At 46.5% G+C, this 14,095-nt stretch overlaps 1 protein-coding gene across 4 annotated transcripts in view; it reads left to right on the top strand.

Moving 5' to 3' along the window:
• The window catches only part of LOC126419833 (UDP-glycosyltransferase UGT5-like), a 199,221-nt gene that overhangs the window by 153,424 nt on the left and 31,702 nt on the right, over nucleotides 1–14,095 (top strand). For 2 of the 4 annotated variants that reach the window (XM_050087069.1, XM_050087068.1), the window contains one exon: nucleotides 6,312–6,534. The exons of the other annotated variants lie outside the window; for them this stretch is intronic. In XM_050087069.1, coding sequence (XP_049943026.1) covers nucleotides 6,312–6,534 — 223 coding nt within the window. The remainder of the gene's footprint in view (nucleotides 1–6,311; nucleotides 6,535–14,095) is intronic. 4 annotated transcript variants of the gene reach the window in all.

The raw sequence follows: 14,095 nt of genomic DNA on the forward strand, positions 1-14,095 counted from the left end.
AAGCAACTAACAAAATCTATGAGTGCAGAACATTGCATGGCTACACAGGACTCAATGAGATGCACTGAAGGACAAGAAATCGTATCACCAAAAACTAATTAATGTAGACTAATGGAATTTCAGGAATCCATTTGTCTAGGCAACATATCGAAGTGATTAACATTCTAAAGTCACTGGTTAATGTATGCACGAGATAAACCATCGCAAATATGAAATGCGGGTTCATAAGTAACTGGTGTAACCACCAGAATGTTGAATGCCGGCTTTGCGTTGTACAGGTGTTGGATGTCAGCTTGTGGGATAGAGTTCCATGCCTGTTGCACCTGATTGGTCAATTCAGCGACGGTTAATGCTGTTTGTGGATGATACTAGAGTTGTCGTTAGACGGTGTCGCATGTGCGCTCAATTGGAGACAGATCTGGTGATCGAGCATGTCAAGGCAGCATGTCGACACTGTGTACGGGTTGTTGGGTTACAACAGCGGTATATGGATGATTGTTATCCTGTTGGAATGTACCCCCCCCCCCCCCCACACACACACACAGGAATGCAATTCATGAATTGCAGCACAATGTGTCACATCATCAGAAAGATGTACAATTTTGCAGAGTGCACAGGATCAGGATAACCATGAGAGTGCTCCTGCTGTCATACTCGAGGAGTAGGTCTCGTGTGTCTAGCACACAGACAGGTTGGGTGCAGGTCCTCAGCTGGCTTCCTTCTAACCAGCACACAACCATCGCCGGCACCAAGGCAGAGCCAGCTTTCATCAGAAGACACATGAGACGTCTTCACTACTGCCCTCCAGTGAGCTCTTGACACCACTCATGTCGCTAATGGTGGTGGTTTGGGGTCAGTGAAATGCCCGCATGCTACAGGGCATCTGGGTCGGAGTTGTCCTTGTAGCAATCTATTTGTAACTCTTTGTTGTTACTGTAATGCCAACTGCTGCTGAAATTTCTGCTGATAATGCAATACAATGCGAAAGAGCCATATACTGAACACGGCGATCTTTCGTATTGGAGCCTCGTCTTCTTGAAACCGTATATTCTTGCGACCGCCGCTCCCAGCAGTCATGTACAGTGGCTACATTCCCGCCAAACCTTTCTGCAATATCGCTGAAGGAACAAATGGTTCAAATGGCTCTGAGCATTATGGGACTTAGCTACTGAGGTCATCAGTCCCCTAGAAATTAGAACTACTTAAACCTAACTAACCTAAGGGCATCACACACATCCATTCCCGAGGCAGGATTCGAACCTGCGACCGTAGCGGTCGCGCGGTTCCAGACTGAAGCGCCTAGAACCGCCCGGCCACCGCGGCCGGCGCTGAAGGAACATCCAGCTTCTTGTAGCCCTATTACATGACCTTGTTCAAACTCAATGAGGTGTTGGTAATGGTACCTTTGCCACCTGAAAGGAATTCTTGATTAAGATCAGTTGAGCAGGTGAAATCTCGACTGTAAGTAGTGCTCATCACCGTTACAGCCCGCATTTGAAGCAAACCTGATTTGGATCCCCATAGTGCGCTACCAGCGCCACTCTCATGCGGCTGGCCCGAAACACGCCTGACACCTTTCGTTTATGCTGCACATCTCCTTCCTGGTGTAGCGGTTTTTCTCCATCAGTGTACGAAGAAACGAAAGTGGCTGAGCTTTCTGACGACCTTGTAAGCCTTCCGACCATGTCTTCCTGTCCTATTCCTACTTCACCCACTGTAAATGTTTAACGTGACATGATTTTAAATGTAGGGCAACTTGAGTCTTACCAGTGGCATTTGGGGTGGGGAGGGGGGTTGGAATTTTTTAAACAAAGAAGCCGTGACTGTGAGTTATAATACCAGAGAGTTGGAGGAAATTGTTTAGATACCTTTTTAAACCGGGCTACAACCATTTAGAACTGAGCTCTTGTATTTGGCAAGGGCTTTTTGATATCAAGGGTAAAACCAATTTAGCATTCTGGATTTTTATAGGTGGCCATATTTCATTTAATACTTAGCACACGGGATATGGCAATCATGCACCATGTGCTCGTACACTCACGTTCGCCATCTTGAATTCTGTACTTGGCACAAGTGACCTGACAAGCATATAGTCTGTACTCATATACCCAGGTACACTATCTTGGATTTTCCTCTGATTCAACAATTGCTTTTCTTGGATTTTTTAATTTCCCGTCAATGTACCCTTAGCACAAGTGACCTGTGCTCTTAGAGGGCTGTGCTTAGTCCGCAATCTTGGACTGTTTACTTAGGACCATTTATTGGACCACTCTGAATTTTCATAATTTTCAACATTGCCTATATCCAGTGTCGTCAGAGAGGGAAGGGTGAGAAATGTTGCAACGTTGTACGAGTAAATCATCGACGACATCGTTAGAAATCTCACAAGAATACAGCATGTTGTTGGAACGGCACAGTCATTCTACTACGTAAAACGTACTATGTACAAAAATTCCAAGTACGTAATGTATGTTCTAACTTTCCTGAAACGAATCGAATGATTTGTGAGACATTGTTAGTGCCAACGAACACCAAGGAAAGTGATTTGATTGAGATCTGTCATCTTGTAGGGCGAAATCATCGCCTACTGCACTGGGATTACGACGTACAGGAACATTAAATGTGGCATTTCTACAGACCGGAAACAGCTCGATCACCTCTTGAAAAGATCAACAGATGTACCTGTGCTTTTAAGATCTGCTCTACACTGGACGTCTTGTTATTTGATTCTAACCTGCTGTATGACGATTCCTCGTATCGTAGAAACATGAAAACACGTACAACATACAGTGTCTAAAGTGACTCTACCTGCTTCCAAAGTTGCTGAGTTCAAATGTGTTAGTCGACGAAAAACTGGAAACTTCTGGCGCTAAACTAGTGGCAACTGACGCACGGACAAGTGTTCACAAAAACGTTACGACATTACAGCTGCATCTACGCAGAAGCTCCACAAGCCACTGTAAGGTGTGTGGCGGAGGGTACCCTGTACCATTACTTGTCATTTCCCCTCCTGTTCGACCCGCAAATAGAGCGAGGGAAAAGCGACTGTCTATATGCCTCCATGTCAGCCCTAATTTCTCACATCTTATAATCGTGGTCCTTATGTGCAATGTATGTTGGCAGCAGTAGAATCGTTCGGCAGTCAGCTTCAAATGCCGGCTCTCTAATTTTCTCAATACTGTTCGTACATGGTATTACATACTTTCATACAACCTGAAATTGCTTACAACTTTGTAATGCTGAAGTCAAAGCAAGTTTTCGAGTCGTGCTGAAAAGAGGCAGACAAAAGACAGTGAAAAAGGTCATGTTAATAGTAGGTGCTAAGAGCCACTGGAAACGCATCAGTCACATTTGTTGGGTGGAAACCTAATGAGTGATTCTCTGGAAGGCAGTGAACATTACTGTGGTGAGAACGCAACTAAGCGACAATCTGATAACTGTTTAGATGGTTCAAATGGCTCTAAGCACTATAGGACTTAACATCTGAGGTCATAGGTCCACTACACTTAGAACTACTTAAACCTAACTAACCTAAGGACATCACATGCAGTCATGCCCGAGGCAGGATTCGAACCTGCGACCGTAACAGCAGCATGGTTCCGGACTGAAGCGCCTAGAACCACTCGGCCACACGGTGGGCTCCTGTTTAGATCCAAATATTGAAAGTTACCTGTTTTTAAGCTGTGCTAGTGTGGGGTGGAATAATTGAATTTAATGATGTTTCTGATAGCGTTTCTTCTGATAGTATTTGTATATATGCTCTATATGGAGAATGTGTGAACCAGGAATCAGCAATGTTTAGCTGCCGCTTGCCGGCTACTGTGGCTGAGCGGTTCTTGGCGCTTCAGTCCGGAACCGTGCTGCTGCTACGGTCGCAGGTTCGAATCCTGCCTCGTATATGGATGTGTGTAATGTCCTTGGGTTAGTTAGGTTTAAGTAGTTCTAAGTCTAGGGGACTGATGACCTCAGATGTTAAGTCCCATAGTGCTCAGAGCCATTTGAACCATTGTTAGCTGCCGCTTCCACATGACTTCAGTACGCACGTGATGTGTGTCTTTCGGTTGCTTGTCTAGTCATCAAGCTTGCACAATTGGGCCTCCGGCTCCGAAAGCCCATATGGACGATGCTTCATTGAATAGCTGGCACACTGACACTTGCTGACGGCCCAGTATAAAAATCTTCGGCAATGTGAGGAAGGGTTGCACTTCTTTCACGTTGAACGATTCTCTTTAGTTGTCGTTAGCCCCGTTCTTGCAGGATCTTTTTACGGCCGCATCGATGTCAGAGATTCGATATCTTAGCGGATACTCACGGTACACTCTTGAAATGGTCGTACGGGAAAATCTCCACTTCACCGCTACCTCGGAGATGCTATGTGCCATCGCTCGTGCGTTCAGACTCACTTAAATCTTGATAACCTGCGATTGTAGCAGCAGTAGCCAATCTAACAACTGCGCCGGTCGCAGCGCCGTATTGTGCCTGTTTACATATCTCTGTTTTTGAATACCCATGCCCATACCAGTTTCTTTGGCGCTTCAGTATATTATACTCAGAATAACAAAGTAATTGCCATATTGTGGTTTACAGTTGAGTCACAACAGCAGCAAACAATCTGAAAATGAGTCACGGGCAGTCTTCTAGTACCTCAGGTTCCGTCTGCACCAGGCAATAAGTGTAGAGGGTGCTTGCGACCGGTCTGATGATTGTTCTGATCCTTTTTCGTTGCTGGCTTTGTTTTCCTTTGCGATAGAAGGTCCTAAACTACTTGAAGAAGTGTGCGTAAATGTAAAAGCATTATTGCTCAACATGCTAAGCAAAGCCTGTACTCGAAGATAACGAGCAGTGTGCCAATGTATGCAGGACGGAAACACCCAGGTATTGCTGCCGCAACGATATAGAGTGCACAGACGGAAGTGAACATACCCCCCCCCCCCCCCAAATTCTATAAGTCCCACCAGATCCACGAGCGCCATGCTCTCCGCCTCGCTTTCCGTATACGCCTCCCATCCCCCACACGGATCCTCTATGATCTCATTCCTTTCCCCCATCTGCTCCTATTCCTCGAACATATCCGCATCCTCTACACCTCCCGCCGCCTCGATTCCCCTCACCCCCTGGTTGCTCCTCTCCTCTCTCGTCCCCGCCCCCTGCCACGCCTTCACTGTTGTGTCCCCCCTACCCTCCACCTCTACACCCTTCATCTCCTTTCCCAAGGTGACTTCCCTTCAACTCCTCCTCCCGGATGGTGCACTCTCTCCCTCCATTTATCCTTCCTCTCAACCCTGATCCTCACCCCCCCTTCTTTCCTGTCCTTTTGCTGGGCTCCCTCTTCCCCCCCTCCCATCCTGTTTTCTCCCCACCTAACCTCTCCCTGCCTCCCTTGTCCCCCTCCCTGAGTCCTTTTGCATTCACCTCCTCTGCCTTCCACCACTCCCTGTCGCGTCTGCCCAGCACCTGCCTCCCCTCCTATGGGTCCTTGTCCGCCATTGGCTCCTTTCCCCCTCTCCCCACGTCGTTTTTTCCTCTCCTTCTCCCCTTTCATTTCCCATCGTCTGACCACGTACCCCCCCCCCCCCCATCTGCCCGCAGCTGTTGTATATCATATTTGTGAAAATTTTTTAGTGCAGTGTTCAAGTGAATGTTCAGTGTTGTTCGTCTTTCCAAAGTGTTGCAAACAGAAACCATGCTGTCGCTGGGTGAAAACTTTACATCTCTTGCGAACAGAAACGAGACTGTCGCCGTGTTTTTTTAATTGTATGTCTATTCTATTACCTCTCTGCTTCATATGTATTTTATTAGCATCATCAACCCTTTGTTTTATGTTTTAAGTTCCACGATTTTCCGCCATTTTCCCATTTAAGTCACCGATTTTATCGCGTGTATTTATTATTTATTATCTTCATCTTTTTAAAACAAATTCTGTAGGCTGAAGAGCGGCATACTAAGCTGCTGCCAGCCCGCCCCCCCCTCGGGGGGAGTCGAAACTGAATAAAGGAAAAAAAAGTGAACATACAAAATAACCAGTTCAAGTGCTCGCCTGTTTACTGAGTATAGGTCTGCATGGGTTTAGAAATAACTGTTGAAACGTGAGTTATCTTCATTGTGCGTTGTCTCCGTTCACACTCGCTCTTTCCGTTAGCTACGGAACTAAGTGCACTACAACTGGCCCTTTAGACGCTTTTAACTCATTAAAAGTGGTACGACAAGCAAAATTGGAATTCGTGACAAGCGGCCAATAAATAAACATGTAGTTTTCCATTAGTTGTGGTAACATCAAGATGCTTTGCTGAAATAGCTTTCTTCTTCCGCAGGACATACAGAAGTTTTTGGACGAGGCCACAGACGGGGCGATATACTTCAGTATGGGCTCTAACGTGCAAAGTGCCCACTGGCCTGAGGAGAAGCGGGTTGCCTTCCTGAAGGTGTTTTCGCGGCTGAAGCAGAGAGTGCTATGGAAGTGGGAGAAAGACTCCCTGCCCGGTCAACCGCCCAACGTGAAGACCGGCAAGTGGCTGCCGCAGTCCGACATACTGGGTGAGTGCCGCGTCTGCGTCACACTGTCTCTAAGAACCACTCTACTGAATCACATTAGGTACACTAACAACGTCATACAAAAAGTGTGAGCATCTGTTCGATCCCTTTTTTTAATAAAGGACCTATTTCTTCTTTACACATCATTCAGAGATTTACAGTGCTCACGGCGACTATCGACACTCCTAGACGCGCTCACAGTTAGAGACACCTGTCGATTCGTGTGTTGCGCTCCGCCTCACCTTCGTGACGTCAGCGACCTCTCGTACCACACACTCTGCTTCTGTGTTGGCAGCGCTGTGTAGCGCTTTGCATTGGATCTCTGACTGCACTTTCTTTGTAAGAGACTCTGTGGCTGGTCGGACTCGTCGTTGGAAGTTAATCGCCAGTACTGTTGGGCAGTTGGAAGTTAGTCGCCAGCAGTGATGGAAGTACTGTTGGGCAGTTGGAGGAGAACAGCCAGGAGTGATGGATGTTAGATGTCAGACGTTAGCATTTATGGAGGGTAGAGGTCTGAAGCGTTAGCGTAGGCTAACTATCTGTACAAAAAAAAATGGCTCTGAGCACTATGGGACTTAACTACTGTGGTCATCAGTCCCCTAGAACTTAGAACTACTTAAACCTAACTAACCTAAGGACATCACACATATCCATGCCCGAGGCAGGATTCGAACCTGCGACCGCAGCAGTCGCGCGGTTCCGGACTGCGCGCCTAGAACCGCTAGACCACCGCGACCGGCCGATCTGTACATATTCGACTTGGAGGTGAATATTATTCATGATTATATACCTTTGTACTAGATGTCAGTGACGATTTATATTCGTGTCTCAACTGGATGTCACATTATTAAGGTAAAACAAATTAAGTTATTTGATTTGCAACAAAATCTTTCCTTTGCTAACCACATGCCTATTATTTATCTGGCAGTATTGACGCTCGCTGTATCGTAGTAGGTCGCGTAATGAAAATTTTTGTGAGGTAAGAGTTTAATGAAATGTATAGGTTATTGCTAGCATTTCTTTTTACTCAGGGCCATTCTTTTGAATTAACTATTTGAAGTCAGGTTATCCTTTTTTTCAGCAGTCAGATTGCGTTGCGCTAGGATATTGTGGGTGTCAGTCATTCGGCAATTTAAGTACACACATTTAAATAAAGAAGTTTCAACTCCACGAGACGAAGGTGCATGCTGTTGCCTCTCATCTAAGATTTCGTCTCTTATTTCGAATTAATTAACTACTTGCTGGCTTAGTTTGTGTTTGGCAATTTAAAGGCGACACTTTGTTTCCCACCATCAAATTGCAGATTGGTGCATGATTCTTAGAACAAACTGAATTAGCCCCGTTATAGCTCTTCTGCAGGAGATATTCCGAAAGCCGCCATACCCATCATAATGAGGTGTCTCTTTACTGTCTGCAAGGGAGCAGAGCAAACAATGGGAGCATTTGGATTCAGCACAGCCGAAAGAGGCGAACCGAACCACCATCGCGCAAGGAGAAGTGGAGCCATTATTCGGACTGCCACAGTGCGGTGGTAGCAGGTTGTGCTTATGATGGCTAAAGGGTCAGAGCGGCACACTGCCGAAATCTCCCCAAGGGGTTAAAAATTTGGAAATTTGTGGTAAGGTCTTGTGGAACCAAACTGCTAACGTCATCGCTGCACACGCTTACACACTACTAAATCTAACTTAAAGTAACTTAGGCTAAGGTCAACACACACACACACCCATGCCCGAGGGAGGACTCGAACCTCCGACGGGGGAGCCGCGCGGACCGTGACAAGACGCGTCAGACCGCGCGGTTACCCCGCGCTGCCCAATGAGGTTACCGGAGGCCGTCAAGACGAAGCGCTGTGGGAAGCTGTGAGCTGCGATTCTCCTCCAAGACAACGCCCCGGCTCATTCTGTTGTGCCGAACGAATTCACACATCCTGCTCCTTTCGACTACCAAATCTTGCCTTCCCCCCCCCCCCCCCCCCGCCCCCTCCTCCCCCCCGCTATCATTCTCCTGTCCTGACCTAGCACCCAGCGATGTCTTCCTTTTTCCTCAGATAAAGGAACCACTGCGTTTCAGGCATTTTCTGAATGACGGCGAAGTAACGTTCGGGGCGGAACACCACCTGAACAACCGAAATTCAGACTTCTGCAGCCAACGTTTCCACCAAGTATTCTATCACTGGGAACATTGTCTCTCGTTCATCGGCATGTACCTGGTGATTGTAATTACACTTTCCCTATTTAACACGTTATAAGATGCAAACTAACTGCTGTATGAGCACCACATTTGGTAGCACTAATGTCAAAGACATGGGGAAGAGACATAATACAGAATCAATTCAATTGAAACACGTTTAATGTGCTGCTACGGTTCATCACACCATTACATACCGGTATCATTACTGCTACAAAAAGGGTTCAATATGGTGCCCATCAGTGTCCAGAAGAGTCTGAAAGCAGAGGATTGCATTCTGCACAGCAGAACGAAGCAAGTCCGTAGGTATGCCTCTTTTGATATGCTGCGCTTCAGATGAGCACGTTCCCCTGGTCAGCGCTGTTCTTCACGTAGCCCCACAACCAGAAATCACAAGCAGTGAGATCCGGTCTCTCTCCTGTAAGGCGGGGATGACATGCTGGAGCAGCATATCGCAGTAACGCTGGCGAGTCACGCTGCACGTCTTTGGTCCTTGAGCGCCAACCTGTTCAAAGAAGAATGGGCCAATGATGGGCGTAGCGGTGAAGCCACACCATGTGGTGACACGTTCACCATACAGAGGAACTTCACGCACAGTGGCGGGAGGTGAAGATCCCCACACTCGGCCATTCCGTGTGTTCACCTCACCTGTCAGAGAAAAATGAGCTTCGTCTGTCCATAGGATGGCCCAGGGTCAGTCCTCGTCAACTTCAATCCTTGCGAGAAAGTGGAGAGCGAAGTCAACACGTCGTTGTGCGCCCTGTGGTGCAAGCTGCTGTACGAAATGGTTCTTGTACGGACACCACTTGAGAATGGTTCGAAGCAACTGCTGTACAGTGGACCACGGGATGTTCCACTGCCGTGACACAGGTCGCGCACTGCCCTGACGATCGGGAGTTACGCGCAGCGTTTTCTGCCATAGTAATAGCCATTTCACCAACCACCTGTGGTGCAACCGGTCGTCGGCCTCTTCCCCGAACGACGCCCAGTTCTCCAGTTGATTCGAACTTCACCATGCTCTGCACGGCAGGAGAAGAAAGAGGACCCTTCTGTAATCCTTTCAGCCTGCGATATTCTCAAAGTGCAGCTGGAGCACTACTGTTGTTTTGATAATAGAGCATCACCAATAATGTCCTGCTCCTTTTGTCCAAGTTCCTGTTGTCACGACAACCAATGGACTGCGACTGGCCAGGTGTGTCAGACTGTGAATCACGATGACTGATTACAGTACCCGGCGGCCATAGTTGGAACTGGACGGTGGCGCTGTGACGCATGGAAATCATGCACCCCATACTTTGGACATCAATGCTACCACGTTTGGTACCTGTATGGTAATTATTTTTCGTTTTATAACGTGTTAAGTAGGGAAATGTTAATTATAACCACCCGGTAGATCAGGACTAACAACATCACAAACACTAATATTTGAAGCTCTATTTTCTCTTTTTTTTTCGTCGTGATAACTGAAACTTTAAGTATAGTCCTTGTACTGATCTCTTACCGCTACCCTTAGACACCATCTTCCTGAGTGATTATTTGCTTCTATAATCCGTGGTAGTCGACAGGAAAACTCAACATTATCGCTTTACTATGTACGACTTACGAATCAGGCGTCGGTGGCCTTATCCGAATGGATGTACTCACGGATACAATGGGACGAGAGAGTCCTAGTAGCTACACGACTTTGGATATGGGGAGCCACACGAGTGATCCAGTGCTTTGGTCTCCCCCAACTGAGCTCAACTGTCACGACCTTGGGCCAACGCTGGTCCCAAAATTGTCTGGTCATACGTCCCAAAGGGCAGGTTCAGGCACCTATTTGGAAAGATTTTTCTGTCCTTCGAGCACAGTGGCGCAGGTGCTTCTCGAAATGTGAGTGGCGTGTGTCGTAAGCGTATCTAATAAGTGTAGGTGACTGTAATGGGTGGGTTTCTGTGTAGTGTGGTACCGTGTTTATGTTGGATGATGATGACGAGAGAAGGGAGTGTGAAATCCAGAGGCAGTAGACAGCTCACTCCTCTCGAAGAGCACCACAAGGGGCCGTTGTGCTAAACGTCCCTATCCAGCAGACGGCATGCCATAAAGTGTGTCACACTGCAGAGAGGTTTGGAGTTTAATCCGGGATGTTGGCCCAAAGTCTTGTGTCAAGGACCCTACGCACCAGACCTCCTTCCATTTGCCGTAAAGGCGAAGGGAAATCAGCCAACAGCACGTGGCAGTCACCTATGCAAACACTGGCCAAGACCAATGTTGGTTAACGTCGGTGAATTGACAAGAACCAGTGTATTCAACGAGTAAAGTACGTTGGCATACGTGATACGCAAGTCTCTCTTCCTTCTTGTTCAATTCAGTACACACCTAGCTGAGAACTATCTACTACGTTGTCGTCATCTTAACGCCAGTACTGGAACTGGTTCAGAAAAAGGCTTAATTTCCGCGGGAGAGCGCTGGAACGGCGTTCCAGCACCTGCCAGGATTTGTTGTAACTCTCTGGAACAAGTAGGCACCGGAGATTTAAAATAGTACACACGTCTTAAATCTCGATGTAACTATAATTTGCCGCTGCACCGACACCACAGATTGTGAAATGGGTAACCAACGTGATGCGATGGGCAGGGCTGTGGGGCGAGACAGTGTGTGTATGTGCGGAGGGGGTAGGGGATGGGAGGGGTTTACAGTGTTACCAAGATAAGTTGACCTGCATCATGTACTACGTGTGTCAATGAGAAATAAATAACATAAGGAGTGTTGAACATGTTGTGTCGGCTGAAGAGCCAACACCGTGTTACTAGAGGAGGCCGAAATGCACGCGTTTTAGCTCAAGCAGGCTGGCGTGAGGAAGGAAGGACTATACTGACGTGAGGTGTGGAACATGACAAGGAATTAGAATTCAGAAAGCGGACGTAGCTAGTTTGATACTTAACTTTAATCCATTAATGATGAACGTCGCTTTTGAAGGTACATGATTCACAATATTATCTGTTCAGAATAGTAACTGAATATGGCGCCTTGCTAGGTCGTAGCAAATGACGTAGCTGAAGGCTATGCTAAATTGTCGTCTCGGCAAATGAGAGCGTATGTAGACAGTGAACCATCGCTAGCAAAGTCGGCTGTACAACTGGGGCGAGTGCTAGGGAGTCTCTCTAGACTAGACCTGCCGTGTGGCGGCGCTCGGTCTGCAATCACTGATATTGGCGACACGCGGGTCCGACGGATATTAACGGACCGCGGCCGATTTAAAGGCTACCACCTAGCAAGTGTGGTGTCTGGCGGTGACACCACATTACATGAGCATCTGTGAAAGTGCTTTCACGAAATCTTGTAGTTTACCGTTTCGATTATAGAAATAATGTTTTAAATACGTGAATTTCAGAACAGTACTGTGTAAAAAAATTTCTCATTGTAAGTTTTAATACAAGTTTCAAACAGTCGAAACTTATGAGTTTTATGGTTGCGCGGAAAAGGGGGGGGGGGGGGGTTGTATGGTTGAAGAGATGCATATGCGTTCCAGCACATAAGATTTTAGAAATTAAGCACTGGTTTAGAACACCTGATTTAGCACTTGGAACGTTATAGCTATCCTTGAGTTGTCAAGGGAAGAAATATGGAATGTTCCATTACTAATGTTGACGATTAGTTGCAGGTGGAGTTATACTCTATTGAAAAAAACATTTCTGACATGAACGACATATTAGTATGTGTTGATTGTGAACAGGAAATTGTGTGTGTTAACTGTGTATAGGAAATGTGGTGTTAAAAGTAACAAACATGTGGAATATTGTCGAATAAAGTCTTTCATCAACGGTTGGTTGGCTAATTTTAGCACCAGCAGAGTGAAAATCACATTCTGGAATTAAATATTGATTAATATATTCTAAACACGTAAAACGTCTTAATTTCGAATATTGCCCCATGCATTCAGTCCAATAAAAAGAGGAGTGGGTACTAGTGCCTAATCAGAAACGTTTCCACTATTCTTACACAATGGCGCCTGTCCAGACCAGCTGCATAAATTTTGCTATAAGTACACGTGTTAAGTGTAGGTCATTGTGATTGCTTGCGGATTTCAGAGTATCTGCGTTCTCGGCGGCACTGATAAAAGGAATGGAGGGAAAGAAACGCCGTGCTGATACAAGCCTAGTGCTCACCAATAACAGTATGGGAGTCGGCGATATGAAGGGCGCTACGCCAAAGAGGAATCACCACTGACTCTGTCAAACATCCTCGATTCACAAACTGTGCGGAGAGTCTAGACTTCAGTTCTAATAACTCTCACAAAGTTTGAAGTGGAAATCTGCACCATCACATCCCGTGCCTATGTCAACGCCGAAAATTTGTTCCATCAAGTGGCTGCATCCGACTTGAGTAACACCGTACAAGTATGCGTTCGGAGCATCGTCTATGGGGGCAGTCGCCTCTTTGAAGAATACTCTTATCTTTATGTGACGTGCACTGTTATTAAGCACGTACAAGATTGCATACGCTGACGATCCAAAATATTGCAAACACCTGATTCATAAAGTGTTGGTCCACTTTTGGAACGCAATACAATAGGAATTCTGTCTCACATGGCTTCGACAAGTACCTGATATATTTCCAGAGATATGAGGCAGTAGATGTAGCATCTCACTTAGGCAATGAATTGGCAACACTTGGTTGCACTAAGATGGATGCAGAGGAAGTGTGGGCGTAGTTTAAGCGGACTGTAAATCGTGATCTGGAGACTTAAGTGTCTAGTGAGTGGATAAAGGATAGAAAGAACAGGAAGTAGAGGCTGTTGCACTCTCGATGTAAAAGGGAACGCATAAATGACGACAAGCGGAGGTTAGGAGACATTCGAGCGCCTGTGAAAAGGTCTGTGCGCGAAGCGTACAACTACTACCACCGCCACACGTTAGAAAAAGATCTGCCAGAGAACCCGAGAAAATTCTGGTCCTGTGTAAAATCGGTAAGCGGGTCTAAGGCTTCCATTCAGTCCCTTGTTCACCAGACTGCTGTGGCAGTTGAAGACAGCAAAACTATAGCCGAAGTTTGAAATTTCAAGTCCAAGAAACCGTTCACGCAGGAGAATCATACAAACGTACCGTCGTTTGATCATCGAACAGACTCCCGTATGGACGGCATAGCAATAAGCATCCCTGACCTAGACAAACAACTGGAAGATTTAAAAGTAAATAAATCACCAGGTCCAGATGGAACCCTCGTTCGATTTTACAAAGAGGACTCTACGGCACTGGCCCCTTACGTAGCTTGCATTTATCGTGAATCTCCCGCACAGCACGAAGTTCCAAGCGATTGGAAAAAGACGCAGATGACTCCAGTATGCAGGGTGTAAATGTTAAGGTGACAAACCAGAATAACTCGAAAAATAAGCTTC

Source organism: Schistocerca serialis, chromosome 9 (assembly GCF_023864345.2).
Source record: "Schistocerca serialis cubense isolate TAMUIC-IGC-003099 chromosome 9, iqSchSeri2.2, whole genome shotgun sequence".
Taxonomy (NCBI): Eukaryota; Metazoa; Arthropoda; class Insecta; order Orthoptera; family Acrididae; genus Schistocerca; species Schistocerca serialis.